This window comes from Monodelphis domestica, chromosome 7, assembly GCF_027887165.1.
Source record: "Monodelphis domestica isolate mMonDom1 chromosome 7, mMonDom1.pri, whole genome shotgun sequence".
Classification (NCBI taxonomy): Eukaryota; Metazoa; Chordata; class Mammalia; order Didelphimorphia; family Didelphidae; genus Monodelphis; species Monodelphis domestica.
In genome coordinates, this window is record NC_077233.1 from 199,782,119 (window position 1) to 199,797,938 (window position 15,820).

The 15,820-nt window shown below is 37.9% G+C and overlaps 1 protein-coding gene across 1 annotated transcript in view; it reads left to right on the forward strand.

Moving 5' to 3' along the window:
- GDA (guanine deaminase) overlaps positions 1-15,820 on the forward strand; it is a 96,327-nt gene that overhangs the window by 36,903 nt on the left and 43,604 nt on the right. Inside the window, exon 2 of the mRNA XM_001365045.4 lies at positions 3,324-3,412. Within this exon, the coding sequence (XP_001365082.2) occupies positions 3,324-3,412 (89 nt within the window). The remainder of the gene's footprint in view (positions 1-3,323; positions 3,413-15,820) is intronic.

The window sequence follows — 15,820 nt, forward strand, 5'->3', positions numbered from 1 at the left end:
TCCAAAGATCCTGTTCATGAGCCGACAGCCATTACTCATTCATTTTTGGCTTTAGGATCTCTGACATTTTCCTTATTGTTCATCCCCTTCACTTCAGGTTTCAGAGCACAAAGATGGGTTTGACTAAAAGGATACCTCCACTGTCTAAAGATATCCTTTCTGTGTCCCTAAGTGGGAAAGGAACAACAGTACCTTCAAGGGTTGGCTTGTAGTGATGTCAAAAAGAAAGGATCCACCTGGAAAAAAATAGAAAACCACTTCAGTGTTCTTGACAAGAGAGCCCCATGGATAGCTATGGTCCATGGAGGCACAATGATGGGTTTGACTAAAAGAATACCTCCACTATCTAAAGATATCCTTTCTGTGTCTCTAGTGGGAAAGGAACAGTACCTTCAAGGGTGGCTTGTAGTGATGGCAAAAAGAAAGGATCCACCTGGAAAAAAAGAGCAAACCACTTCAGTGTCCTTGACAAGAGAGCCCCATGGATAGCTATGGTCCATAGAGGCACAAAGATAAATGGCCGAATACACAGAAACAATGGCAAACTTCCTGACTAGTGCTTTGTAAGGGCATACTCTGCTTTCCATACTCTGATTCTCTCTTCTTATACATAGGACATTCTGTGCCTTTGTCCCAGCCCTCTCCCAAGCCTAGAATATGTGACTCCCTTACATGATTCTTATCTTTATTATCCTTATCATTATTCTTATCTTTATTAGAGAAACATTGGAGGCACCATCTTTCCCTCAAAGGCTTCCCTGTCCCACTCCCCACCCCAACTTCCTCCCCTATTTCCTTGTATTTAACTCCTCTTTGTATATTTGAATTTTTAAACGTCTATCTTTTTATTTTTTATAATATAAAATTTACTTTATATTATATATTTATATATTATATATTTATGTATAATTTATACATTATACAATATGAAATTTATATTTTAAATTGTGTATATTTTTCTCTGCCATGAGAATATAGGCTCTGGTTAGCAAGTAGCCATTATTTTATTTTTTGTTCTTATATCCCCAAACATAAGACCTGACCTATATAGTAGGTGGTTAATAAATATTTGATTGATTGTAATCTCTAGTCAGCACCTTCTCTGTCACTTTCTGGCTAAGCGACTTGCTCTGGGACATATAGATGCAGAACTTGAGTCTGGCACCTGGTTTGGAAGCTAGCTCTTTACTTGCCATTTATTTGCTTCTTCCTGTACTGCTAATACATTCTGTTTCCTCTACCTACCTCTCTACAACTTCAAATCCCTGTCACCCTCCTGAGTTCACCTCTTCCAGGTATCTTCCCTTGATTGCTTTAACCTACAGTTCTTTATTCTGAATGCCAGTAAATTCTTACAGTTTACAAGTGGTCCTTATTGTCAACTACTTTGTATTTTTCACTAAGGTGTGTGTGTTGCTGCCCCAACAACACCGTAAAGTCCTTGAGGGCACAGGCCATGTCTCATAGTTTGTATCTTCCCAATTGTGAAGCTAACACAAGGCTTTACATAAGAGGACAATAGATATTAGACCTCAGAGGTCATATGGTCCAACATTTTTTACAGATAAGAAAATCGAGGCATAGTAAGACTATATGATTTGCACAGGGTCACACAGCTTCTAACCCAGAGCTTCTTCCACTGCATCGCATTGCTTCAATAAATATTTGTTAAATGCTCAGTTGACCTTTCCCAAAGAATACTTGAACTCTGATTTTCACATGAATTCTGATTTTCTATTTAGGAAACTAGAGATGGAATTATCCATAGCTCCCACCTTAGCTCAGGCTCTCATCACCTCTTACCTAAATTATTGCTAGCTGTCTCCTGCTCGCTACCCACTGCTTCCAAATGGATTTTCCTTAAGCTCTGCTCCGAGTACATGATTCCTTGACTCAACCAACTCTGGTGGCTTCCCTTGGCATCTCAGATAAAATATAAACTCCTCTATTTAGCCTTTAAAGTTCTGAAGAACCTGGCCCCACTTACTTTTCAAGCCTTGTTTATTGGCTATAATTCTTCCTCTCCTGATTCAGGGATCTAGCCAAATTGGTGATCCCTCCAACTATTCCCTCACCCCCAACTCCCCATTACATCTTTCTTGGCTTTTACTGTGTCCCATGCCAGGCTCTCTTCCCTTAAATGTAGTTCAGGAACCATCTTCTGCATGAAACCTGTCTCGATGTCCCCCATCTGCGAGTGCCCTCCCTCTCAAGCCATGTTGTATTTAATTATCTTGTATTTTTATTGTTCAGTTGTGTGCAGTCATGTCCAACTATTCACAACCCCATTTGGGGTTTTCTTGTCAAAGAAAAGGCTATTTTCTTCTCCAGCTCGTTTTACAGATGAGGAAAACTTAGAGAAACAGGGTTAAGTGACTTATCCAGAATCACACAGCTAGTAAGTGTTTGAGACCAGATTTGAACTCAGAAAGAGGAGTTCCTGACAACAAACTCAGTGAACTATCAACTGCACCACCTATGTATGTGTATGCCTATTAACTTAATATTTGTGCTGTATATTTATATTTACTTGCTGTCTCCATTAGAAAATAAGTTCATTGTGAGTTCATCTTCTCTTCTCTCCTCTTCCTCTTCCCTTTTCTCCCTAATAGTACAGTGCCTGACACACAAAAAGCTACTGATTGATTGATTCCTCCTAGAACCTACATTTAAGGCAAATACCCAGGCCAGCCTTGTCTCATTTCTCTCTTGGTTGAATTTAGGACTGTGTCTCCTGCAAGGGGAAACTGGGGTACTTTTGCCCCTGCCCATTCATTCCTCCACTTCCTGCTTTTCATCTTCCTTTTATATACTATCTTTCCCTATAGGACGTAAACTCCTTTGGGACAGGGACTGTTTCTCTTTCTACCTGTATTTGTATTCCCAGAACTTAGTACAGTGCCTGATATACAGTGAGTGCATAATAAATCTTGTTGGGGTGTTTTAACATTTTAATTTGTATTTCGAGATTGAAATATAAACATGCCATGATTATTCCTCCATTTTTTTTAACCTTTGAACACAAGGATTTATAAAGCATCAGAGAAATTGAATTCAGAAAATAGTTAACATTGATTGTAAACCAAATAAAACTAAATAGATATAAAATTCTGAGACTAATGGAATTATATTTTAAAAAATACCTATTGACTGAAATTTTTCTTATTAAAAAAGTCTGTTGAGTTTACCCAAGGGTCACTCATTTATTAATTTAATTCCACTGAACTGAATTCTCATTTCAAAGATATGTTCAATATATATGTAAATATATATGTATATATGACTTCATTAACTTCATGATTTTCTTTTTTTTTCCCTTAAAGATAGTGTTTTTGGAACAAGCTTCTGAACAAGAAAAACTGGCTGCAGAATGGGGTTTTACACCAATTGAAGTGAGAGAACTCAGCATCCAGTAAGTTCTTCTTTTACCTAGAACAATTAAACCTGCAGAGCTCAGATTTTTTCCGGTATCAGAAATCATTTTTTGTTTGTAGATTTACCATTCTCTCTCCTTTCTTTTCCTCCTTTCCTCCCAGTGGCCTTACAAATCTTAAATCTATTCCAAAGCTCTTTATGGAGGATTCACTCTGCTTCTTAAGGTTTAGATCTTCTGAGCCCATTTCTCATATTTCTATCAGGATCCAGGGAAGATTGGAAAGAATAATATAGTCCTTATGGAGAGATGAGAGGGAATGAGAGTCTTCCATCTTGGAAAGCTAATTCAAGGAATGGAAAAGTTAATGAGAGACCTTCAGAGTAATGATGTTTTTTTTCTGGATTTGTGCCCTCTTCCTTCAGATTCTCTCTTGAACTGTCAAAAAAAGAGGCACAAGGGGGCAGCTGGGTGGCTCGGTGCTTTGAGAGCCAGGCCTAGAGACTGGAGGTCCTGGATTCAAATGTGGCCTCAGCCACTTCCTAGCTGTGTGATCCTGGGCAAGTCACTTGACCCCCATTGCCTAGCCCTTACTACTCTTCTGTCTTGGAGCCAATACACAGTATTGATTCTAAGATGGAAGGGTAAGGGTTAAAAAAAAGTTAAAAAAAACAAAAGCACAAGAGAGCTTTAATATACGGATTATTTGGATTTTGTCATTGATGGTTGCATATAAGTTGTCTGAAAAGTCTAGTACAAGAGTGAATGTTAAACTGCACTAAAACTTTTGAGACTTGCTGTACTTCCCCTTGCCCCATCCCTGAACCCAAATATTCTAGTTATTTTAAAAGAGATTACTTAGTTTTCAAAGGTGTTTACCTATCAAGAAGGAACTCAAAGATTGAGAAAATCATTTTAGTTTATTGTAAACAGTACTTTTTGGATTTGATGCCATTAATCCGAGTTGGATCATAGGAAACCCTCCCTTGGGATACAGAGCCCTTTTTGTGAAAAGAGGGCAGAAGATAGTATGGAATTAAATGATGAAAATATTTGAGAATTAATGGTCTACACATGAAATAATGAGGCTTTTTTCATGAACAATATTGAACGTTACTTTATTGATCATGTTTTAATAGTCATTTTTTGTTTTTTGTTTTTAGAAGTGTTTTTTATGATTGGCCCACAATCTCCCTGAATGAACAAATTGATCTATTTTTTTAGGAAGAAGAACATAAAAACTCAATAACTATTCCATATTGTTTCTAAAGAAATATGTTTTTAAAGGCAGTGTAAATTATGCCCATCATTTTCTTCCCAGAAACTATTTTTAAAATAATTTTTAATAGGCCTATGGAATAATTATTCTTAGGGACATAACTTGCCAGAGTCTAGAAGAAAAGAAGAAAGTCCTTTGAAAATCAAGTTAGAATATCTGCCACCTCTCAGTACCACTTGGCTAGAATCTGAAAGAAATTTGGCACTGGGTTTAAAGTAATTTTTTTCTTTTCTAGTAGGGAGTCAGGGATAATAATGATAATAGCTAAGATTTAGATAGTACTTTAAGGTTTGAAAAGCTATATATTTTTATACATATATAAATATACACACATATATCATGGTTGATCTTTGATTTTTGAAGAGGACCAATGACATCACAGAGTAATGTTTTGACTTGTGTGTAATTCAATGTAGATACATATGAGTATATATCATGTAATTTTCTCCTTTGATTCTCACAATAACCTTGTGAGGCTGGTGCTATGATTATATTCATTTTACAGATGAGGAAACAGAGGTCACATAACAAGTAAGTATATGAGACATGATTTGACATCAAGTCTTCATGACTCCAAGTCTAGCGCTCTATAATCCACCATGTTTTGATCAATTTATTTTCCCCTAGCCCAGTTGATGAAGTTATAGAAATTAAGGGACTGGTAAAAAGAGCCAGAGAAGTACTTGAAGCCTTTAAAAGGAGAACAAAGCGGAATCTCTATTACTGGGTTTTTTTTACAAAGTGTAAAAAAGTTCTTTGGTCAAACAATAGCATTAGAGGGAGACTAAGCATTCATCCTGGTGGTGATACCACTGGTAGCTGTTTAAAAAGCAAGGGCTATTCTGTAGGGAGTCGTCACTGGAGAAGAGAGCTCTGAGGAGTGGACCATGAGCTTGAGAAGAGGGCCATCCATGGTCATCAGAAGTTGAGCTCTGGAGAGGAACAGCCACACAGGACCCAGCTGAGCTTCCTACCCAGAGGAGATGCTCTGCCAGTGGGAGCAGCATGAGGATGCAGTGTAGTAGTAGTAGTAGTAGTAGTAGTAATAAAATTATCCTATTTTTATCTCCTTATAAACTCCATTTTTCTTCTGTATTTTAATCTTTTATTGATTTTTCCATTTTTTTGCATCTCTATTATTATCCACTAATTCACTCCTTCCTTTCCAAATAGAAGCCTCAAATTTCTGACAGCTATGGAGAAAAAACTGTCAGAGTTGGAATGCAGATCAAAGCATGCAATTTTTCATTTATTTGGGTATATGTTTTGAGGTTTTGGTTTTATATGATTATGCTCTTCCAAAAATGAAAAATATGGAAATGTGTTTTACATGATAATACATGAATAACTTTGATCAAATTGCTTCCCAACTTCAGGAGACGGGGAAGATAATTTGGATCATGTGACTTCAGAAAACTTAGGTAGAAATTTGTTATTATCTGTAACAGGTAAAAATAATTTCTTTATTAAAAACACACACACACACACAATAGAAGCCTCACCTTGTAACAAAAATTCAGGTAAAACAAATGGACGTATTGGCTTTGTCTAAATACACACATATGTCTGTGTGTGTATGTGTGTGTGTACATAAATGTAATTAATATAAATCTCTTCTTTTTGTACCTTTAGAAGGAGATAGTGTTATATGGTACAGAGATGATAAACTCCTGGCCTGTAGCACAGCCTTTCTAAACTACTGACTGTGACCAGAAATAGTTTAAATTGTTTTGGGGAAAAATTTAAGAAAAAAATTAAAATACAATGAAGCATAAATCATGTTAATTTGGGGTTTTCTAAGTCAATATATGAAGATTCACATATGTTTGCATTTGACACCACTGGTCTGTTGGACAGAAAACTATCCTGGACACTAGAAAGACCTGTTTAAGTCTTACTTCTGGCACATACTGGCCCTGTAACCCTTGCCAAATCATTTAACCTCTTTAATTCTAAGACTAAAGTTGTACCAAACCACATTGGTAGGAGTTTGCTGAACTAGGAGTTCCCTGTTTTCAGTGGAATCACAGTTCCAGTCTTGGTCCCTACTCCTCACTTTTGCCAAGAAGCATAGACATTTCAATATACAAAGAACAAAAAATTATTTGTTATAAAAGCATGAATTTCTCTGTTTTTTCATCACTTTAACAAGGTGTTAACAAAGTTGCCCTATTTGTATATTCCTTTCCAAATTCCATTTTTTTTCCTTCAGAATTTTCTTCAAAAACAGTCTTCTGAAGCCAAGTTTGGTCACTGCTTTGATTAGATTTCAAGTCTTCCTGGTTGTTCTCCTTTTCATTGTTGTAGTCATTGTATAAATTGTATCCTTGGTTCTGTTCTTTTTGCTTTTCATCAGTTCAAATGTCTTCCCAAGGTCCTCAGAATTTTTCATTTGCATTTCTTAGTTTCTAATAATTCTTTTACATTCACACACCATAATTTGTTTAGACATTCCCCAACTGATAAATGCCTGTTTCTTTCCTACCACACACACAAAAATGCCGCAATGAATATTTTTGTACATATGGGTCCTTTTTCTCTTAAAATTAAAAAAATATTTTTTACATGTGAATGCAGTTTTTAATAATTGTTTTCTGGCACTTTGCATTCCATATTCTCTCCTCTCCCTCATCTCTTCCCCGTCCCCAAGATGGCAAGTCATATACATGTTGTACATGTGTAGTCATACAAAGCACATTTCCATGTTCATCATGTTGTGAAAGAAGACACAAATTACACTAGAAAAAATTAATAAAGTATAAAATGATATGCTTCAATCTGCATTCAAACACCATCAGTTCCTTCCATAGATGGATCCTCTTGGAACTTTTTAGAGCATTTGCCTTGAACTCTGCTCCTGATTTCCCCAGTTCTGACAAGTGAAGTTTTTCCTTATCTTGTTGGGGTGCAGGCTCAAGACTACTTCTTGGGGGACATCGGGGTGGTTCTGGATAGAGAATCAGACCTGTAGGTGGGAGGTCCTGGGTTCAAATGTGACCTCAGATAATTTCAAATTGTGTGACCCTGGGTAAGTTGCTTATCTCCCTTTGCCCTTCTGTTTTAGAGCTGCTACTAAGCTAGAAGATAAGGGTTTAAAAAAAAAAAGTCAGGTTCTGATTTCCCTGTTTGACTGCCCTTTTGTTTCCCTGGTGTGACAGCGGTGCTCTGAATAAGCCCTGAAAGGCCCACTCAGACTAGAAAGGTCATGGCCTGGACATCCACAATGTGTCTATCAGTGGAGACTTCATCTGAGGCTTGCTCCAGAGGGAGGATGAATTTTTCATCCATGCAAAATCTCAAGCACCAGCAGCTTGCCTGGGAAGGTAACTGCTGTTGTAAGAAAGACAAGCAGGCTTGGAAGGAGTAATGTTGGTGAGCAGAAGAAACCTCACAAGCTCACACTTGTGTTGCTACGGGAAATATAATGAGGGAGGAACAAGTTGGAGGAAAGCAGTGGAGGTGTGCGTGGTGGCTGGAATGTGGAGAAGGGAGGGCCTGCAGGTCTTTTTGTTCCTCCCTCTGAATTCGTTTTGAAAGTGCTCATCAGTGGACCAGAAAGTGGTGGCTTCTGGAGGCTTTTAAATATTGGGGAGGGAGTAAAAGCAATTCACATGTCTGTGAGTTTCTTGGATCCTAGGGCCATACATTTAGTCCTGGGAGGGACTGAAGAGGTTTTCTAGTCCAACCTTTTCTGATTAGAGATGAGGAAATTGAAGCCCAGAGAGTGAATGAGGCTTAAGGTCACACATGCAGTGAGGGGTAGAGCTAGAATTTGAACCCAAGCCCTCTGACACCACGTTGGGTACTCTTTTCTTGCCTCTCCTCTTCAAAGTTAAGAATTTTGTGAAAGGTTGATTTCTTTGCAGGAAATACATAAATAGAAAGCTATTGTTTACATCCCAAAGGATAGAGCAGAGAACAGAGTTAAATTTTCATCTGAGCAGCCAGGTGATGCAGTGGATAAAGTGCCAGGCAGATTCCTCTTCCTAAGTACAAATCTGACTTCAGGTACTTACTAGCTGTGTGACCCTGGGCAAGTCACTTAGCCTTGTTTGCCTCAGTTTCCTCATTTATCAAATGAGCTAGAGAAGGAAGTGGTGAAAAGTTCCTGTATCTTTACCAAGAAAACCCCAAATGGGGGCACAAAGAGTTTGATATGACTGAAAATGACTCAACAACAGGTTTTTTCTCTCCTTTTTGCCTCCTTGGGCAAAGTGCTCTTGCAATATTATGAAACGTGAATAAAGAGTATTTTGTCAACTTTGTATATTTGTATTAACGTTATGCTTTAGGTATATTTTTTAAGTTCATTTATTTAATTAATTAATTTAGAATATTTTTTTATGATTACATGATTCATACTCTTTCCCTCCCTTCTTCCCATCCCCTTCCCAATGAGCAATTCCACTGGGTTTTTACATGTGTCATTGATCAAGATCTGTTTCCATATTATTGATATTTGCATTAGGGTGATCGTTTAGAGTCTACATCCCCAGTCATATCTCCATTGAACCATGTGATCAAGGAGTTGTTTTTCTTCTGTGTTTCTACTCCCACAATTCTTTCTCTGGGTGTAAATAGTGTTCTTTCTCATAAGTCCCTCAGAATTGTCCTGGATCATTGCATTGCTGCTAGTAGAGAAATTCATTACATTAGATTGTACCACAGTGTATCCATCTCTGTGTACAAGGTTTTCCTGGTTCTTTTCCTCTCACTCTGCATCAATTCCTGGAGGTCATTTCAGTTCCCATGGAATTCCTCCAGTTCATTATTTCTTTGAGCACAGTAATCTTCTATCACCAACATATACCACAGTTTGTTCAGCCATTCCCCAATTGAAGGGCATCCCCTCATTTTCCAATTTTTTTTGCCACCACAAAGAGTGCAGCTATGAATATTTTTGCACAAGTCTTTTTCCTTATGATCGCTTTGGGGTATAAACCCAACAATGTTATGACTGGATCAAAGGGTAAGTAGTCTTTTAGCACCCTTTGGGCATAATTCCAAATTGCCCTCCAGAATGGTTGGATCAATTCACAACTCCACCAGCAATGAATTAATGTCCCCACTTTGCCACATCCCCTCCAACATTTATTACTTTCCTTTGCTATCAGTTAACCAGGTGTGAGATGGTACTTCAGAGTTGTTTTGATTTGCATTTCTCTGAATTTAAGAGATTTAGAACACTTTTTCATGTGCTTATTAATGGTTTTGATTTCTTTAAATGAAAATTGCCTATTCATGTCCATTGCCCATTTATCAATGGGGGAATGGCTTGATTTTTTTGTACAATTGATTTAGCTCCTTATATATTTGAGTAATTAGATCTTTGTCTGAGGTTTTTGTTATGAAGATTGTTTCCCAATTTGTTGCTTCCCTTCTAATTTTGGTTGCATTGGTTTTGTCTGTACAAACCCTTTTTAATTTAATGTAATCAAAATTATTTATTTTATATTTTGTGATTTTTTTCTAACTCTTGCTTGTTCTTAAAATCTTTCCTTTCCCAAAGATCTGACATGTACACTATTCTGTGTTCGCCTAATTTACTTATACTTTCCTTCTTTATATTGTCATTCACCCATTCTGAATTTATCTTGATTTAGGGCATAAGATGTTGATCATACCTAATCTCACCCATACTGTTTTCCAATTTTCCCAGCAGTTTTTATCAAATAGTGGGTTTTGTCCCCAAAGCTGGGATCTTTGGGCTTATCATAGACAGTCTTGTTGAGGTCACTTTCTCCAACTCTATTCTACTGATCCTCTTTTCTGTCTCTTAGCCAGTACCATATTGTTTTGATGAACACTGCTTTATATGTATATTTTATATATAATATAAATATGACATGTATAATATAAAATAAGTATGTGTAATATAAATTATAAATATATATAAAATAGATTACATATAATAATCTCTTTTTTGATTATAAGATTTCTGTGAGCATAGAGGGTTTTATTCTTGGTGCTTGTAATAGTGCTTGGCTTTTATTATATATATATATATATATATATATATAAGAATATTAGATTCTTAGTAAGTATTTGTTGATTGACTTAAATAAAACTAGTCCAATTGGAAAGATTTTGTTCAATATCTCAAGAATTGGGCTTGTGGAATGGGGTGGGAATGGCAACATGCAGTCCATATATCTTCTCATAAGGTATAGGAATATGTGTATGTTTTTGGATTTTTCAATGTTTGCCTGCCAATGAGCAGCCTCAGTGTTTGGGGGCTTTAATGATATTTGTCAGTGAGTATCTCATGTGTGGAGCAGAGTGATGAGTGGGAGAAAGGTGGCAGCTATGTTGGGAAGAAGGAGAGGAGCAGCTAGTTGGCTCAGTGGATGGAAAACCAGGCCGGGCGACAGGAAGTCCTGGGTTCAGATGTACACTTCCTAAGTGTCTTTGGGCAAGTCACTTAATCCCAGTTACCTAGCCCTTACTGCTCTTCTGCTTTAGAACAGTAAAAGAAAGCTGCAACACAGATAGAGGTCGTAGCTCTTTTAAAGGAATACATGAAGAGAACCAACCCTTAGGACTGATTCTTAAGACAGGAGGTAAGAGTGTTTTTGTTTGTTTTAAGAGAGAGAAGCAGGGGAGATGCTATGGGTTCTGTGTGCTGGGTGAGAAAGGAGGGCCTTGGCCTTCTTGTCTCGTCTCTGCTGTTTGTGGCTTGGCTGAGCAGCTGAGGTTTAGACACAATTCTCCATTTGTAGGGTCAGTGCTCTAGAGCCAGATTACTGAACAACCTAGAGTCCAGAGAAGATGTGACTTACAGATGAGTGGCAACACTGGAATTTGAACTTTGGCCCTGTGTCTTCCAACTCAGCATCCTATTTATTAAGCTCCAAATCAGTACTAAGTATTATGCCAGGTAATGGAAATTCAAAGATGAAAAATGATACTCTTTTTGCTCTCAGAGACTGAATATAGGAAGATTAAACACCTATAATAAATAAGGGAGAACATGAATGAGGCTGCAAGTCAATTCAGTGAAAATAAGGGATTTTTCAGGCTCTAAGAATCAGACACTGAGCTAGGTGCTAGAAATTCAAAGCAGAAAAATGACAGTCCTTGCCCTCAGGGAGTGAATAAGGAGTGAACTAAACGTGTACATGATTAAGTGTGCTGCCAGGGAGAATGTGGATAAAATTATAAGTAATTCCTGGAGACATCAAGCTTAGGCACTTATCCTGAGTTGTCACTTTTTTGAGTAAAAAGAAAATTCTATCAATAAGCATTTTTGACTACACTTTCTATTTGCTAACACGTCTGCTGTCTTGTAGCGGGTGCCATTTGCAATCCTGTTAAGGGAAGCATCCCATCCATTCCATCTCCTTCCAGGACGTTGCTCTCTCTATTATCCTTTGTTCTTTAGCACCTTGAACTTCACTGACTTCCCTCTGTCTGCACACATCCACCTGCGTCTGAGGGCTTTGAAACAAGAAAAAAATCTTCACTTGACCCTGCACTTCCCGTGGCATCCAGTGCCTCTTCTTCCTTTCATTGGAGAGCACATTGAGTACATCTGTGTTTAATGCCTTTACAACCTCACCGCCCACTTGCTCTTTATTGAATTAATGGGGGAAAAAAGCATTTGTTTAGTACTTATTATGTGCAAACCACAGAGATAAGTGCTGGGGAGATGAATAGAACAGCAAGATGGTCCCTACTCTCATCCTCACATATAGGAGATGTCAGCCATGAAGTCAGCTTGAAAGGCCCCCTTGGTCTTTAGTGTGCAGCAGCAAAGAGATTAGGAATGATTCATCTTCTTTAATGTTATTTCCACTGATAAAACCATATGTTTCTGATGCGGAATCATTTGACGGTGCCAAGGACACTCGTGACAGTTTGTTTTCCAGATTTTCGGTAGCTGTGGTTGCCAAGGAGGCAGGAGCTACCTGCAGAAACAGTTGCCAGTCAAATCTCCACTGTGGTTCCTTGCCCAGATAATGGGTGCAGGCTGGAAGTTTCTCCTTTCTTTGACCACACTGCACTGTATCTGCTTTTTTCCAGAAGAGATTAAGCAATCTCTTAATGCTTGAATTCAGTTGCTTTTTCAGTATTGTTAAGTATTTCCCTATTTCTTTTTTTTTAAGCCTTACCTTCCATCTTAAAATCAATATTCTGTATTGACTCCAACACAGAAGAATGGTAAGGGCTAGACAACTGGGGTTAAATTATTTTCTCAGGGTCATAAAGCTAGGAAGTGTCTGAGGCCAAATTTGAATCCAGTTCTTCAGTCTCTAGACCTGGTTCTTAATCTACTGCGCCACCTAGCTTCTCCTATCCCTCCCTTCCTCCCTTCCTTCCTTCCTCCCTCGCTCCCTTCCTTCCTCCCTTCCTCCCTCCCTCCTCCCTTCCTCCCTCCCTTCCTTCCTTCCTCCCTTCCTTCCTTCCTTCCTTCCATCCTCCCATCTTCCCACCATCCCTTTCTTCCTTCCCTTCCTTCCTTCCTTCCATCCTCCCATCTTCCCACCATCCCTTTCTTCCTTCCCTTCCTTCCTTCCTTCCATCCTCCCATCTTCCCACCATCCCTCTCTTCCTTCCCTCTCTTCCTCCTTCCTTCCTTCCTTCCTTCCTTCCTTCCTTCCTTCCTTCCTTCCTTCCTTCCTTCCTTCCTTCCTTCCTTCCTTCCTTCCTTCCTTCCTTCCTTCCTTCCTTCCTTCCTTCCTTCCTTCCTTCCTTCCACCATCCCTCTCTTCTTTCCCTTCCTCCCTCTTTCCTCCCTCCCTCCCTCCCTCCCTCCATCTCTCCCTCCCTCTCCCATAGGCTTTAGGAGATTAAATAATTTTATTCCATTTCCTAGTTTTCTAACTGTTCTTCCTTCTTCATTGACTCTTCACTTTCTGCTTCCACACAGCTGGGGTATCAGGAGTCAGCTATTCCAGTCAGTGATACCTGAGTCTGCAGCTCATTCCTTGACTCTTTCCTGAACTCCAGTTCTGCATTTCCAATTGCCTCTCAGATGTCATACTAGCTCTTAAACTTAACTTTTTATCTTCTCTGAACCCACTAAATCATCTTCACCCATTTCAATGATATTCTAGTCATTTAGGCTTTTAGAAATTTTGTCTTTGACTCCCAGCCTCCTTGACAACCCTATTCATTTTACAATAGAGTAAAATGATTAATATATATGTGTGTGTTATTTATGTTTTTGTTATATTAAAGCTTTCAGTTATCTCTCTCCCTATTTCCTGTGGACATTCACAAATTATTCTTCAAACTATTTCAGTTGCTTTATATTACGTTTTTGGTTCTACTTGTTTCCTTCTTCATAATTTTATGTAGATCTTTCCAGGTTTTTAGACCACTCCAATACTTTTGTGAAGAAAACCTTAAATGAGGTCAAGAAGAAATTTTAGAAAAATTTAACCTGCTCATCATTTCTTACTGTAAAGCATCAATATAATAATATTGTAAATATTTTGTGGAACAGAAAGATAATGGAATGGAGAAAGATCCTTTCTTTCTAGGAGATACCAAGTTTCTCTAGTATCTGTTCCTTCTCTCTGTCTCCTGCTGAGTTAATATTCCTAATTCAGGCCATATCTATTCATTCCTAAATTTTCTGATTTCCAGTGGATCTTCCAGCTTCCAGAGTCTCCCTTTCTCCAATCCATCCCGTATAATCTTGGCAGATTAATTTTTCTAAAACATCATTCTCATCATGTAATAACCCTGTTCAAAAGCTTTCAAAGGCTTTCCATTGTTAGCATGATAAAGACTGACATTAAGACCTTAGATATTCAGAACCTATTACTTTTTATCTGTGTTCAGGGGAATGAAAGTAAGTACCTTTTCAGGCTTACCCAGAAAAATTTAAGTACATTTAACGACTCTCCGCACTGTTCTTGGTACCATTTATTACTTCCTTTTTGAGACATTTGCAGATAAACACAGACTTTGTATCTAGAGTTCTTTGTTGAATTATCATTTATGTCATATTTCTGCCATTCATGGAAAGGTGTGTTTTAAAAGAAAATCATTGTGCTAAGATTTCACAACTGTTAACTCCCATATTTCCCTTTCCTTCAAATAGTACACATTTGAATTTATAAATGTTTTTCAGTATTTTTCTTTTGTTAAGATACAAGCTCAAGTAACTTATTTTATTCCTTTATAATGTCTGGGGACATGGGACTGCATACTTGCCTTTAAGGAGATCTGTTTAGAGAAGTTTACAATTAGTATTAGATTAATGGGCAGCTAGATGGCACACTGGATAGAGTGCCAGGCCTAAAGTTAGGAAGATTCATCTTTACAAGTTCAAATCCAGCCTCTGACATTTATTAGCTGTGTGACCCTAGCCAAAATCACTTCACCTTATTTGTCTCTGTTTCCTCAACTGTACAATAAACTGGAGAAGGAATGACAAACCACTCCAGTACTTTTGTGAAGAAAACCTTAAATAGGGTCAAGAAGGATTGGATATGATTGAAATAATTGAAGAACAAAAACAATTAGATAAAAGTAAACTGACATAATGATGTGGACAAGCTGTGTCTTTATTAAGGCTGGCAAATTAAATTCAAGCCAATGATAATTTATTAACTATTCCTCTGCACATTTCACAGAAGTCCTATTCCAGTGGAATTGTCAAAAGTGATGCCAGTAGACCATTATCTTTAGCGGGTTCTACTGTGTGCTGGAAAGGCTTTGGGTACAGAGCTAGTCACAGTGAAATCTTATTTTCTGGGGCTTGTCCTCTAACCTCTTTTCTGTCCTTAAGAATAGAAAGGTTCATAACAAGTAGATCAGCTTTTTGGTAGAGATTTTTTTTTCAGCAGTGGAAACCCATGAAACAAGGAAAAATACAAAATGGCCCTCAATCTTATGTAGCCACCTTCTGTTTCCACAGTCAGAGTGGCAGACTGGCTGAAAGGGGCGCAGAAGGTGCTAAATATCATCACTTTTTAGACTAACTGTAAACATGAACTTCACTGTTTGTACTCTAAATGTGAGATCCTTGGATAATGACCAACAAGTCATCTGATTGCTGGAGGAACTGAATCATAGCAGTATTGACATTCTTGCTAAAATGATGACAGTGACAATGACTTCATTCATATTATTCATATTATTGTCACTGACTTCCAATGGGTCTTCCAGCTTCTAGAATCTCCTCTTGACAGTCCATCTAGCACAATCTTTCTAAA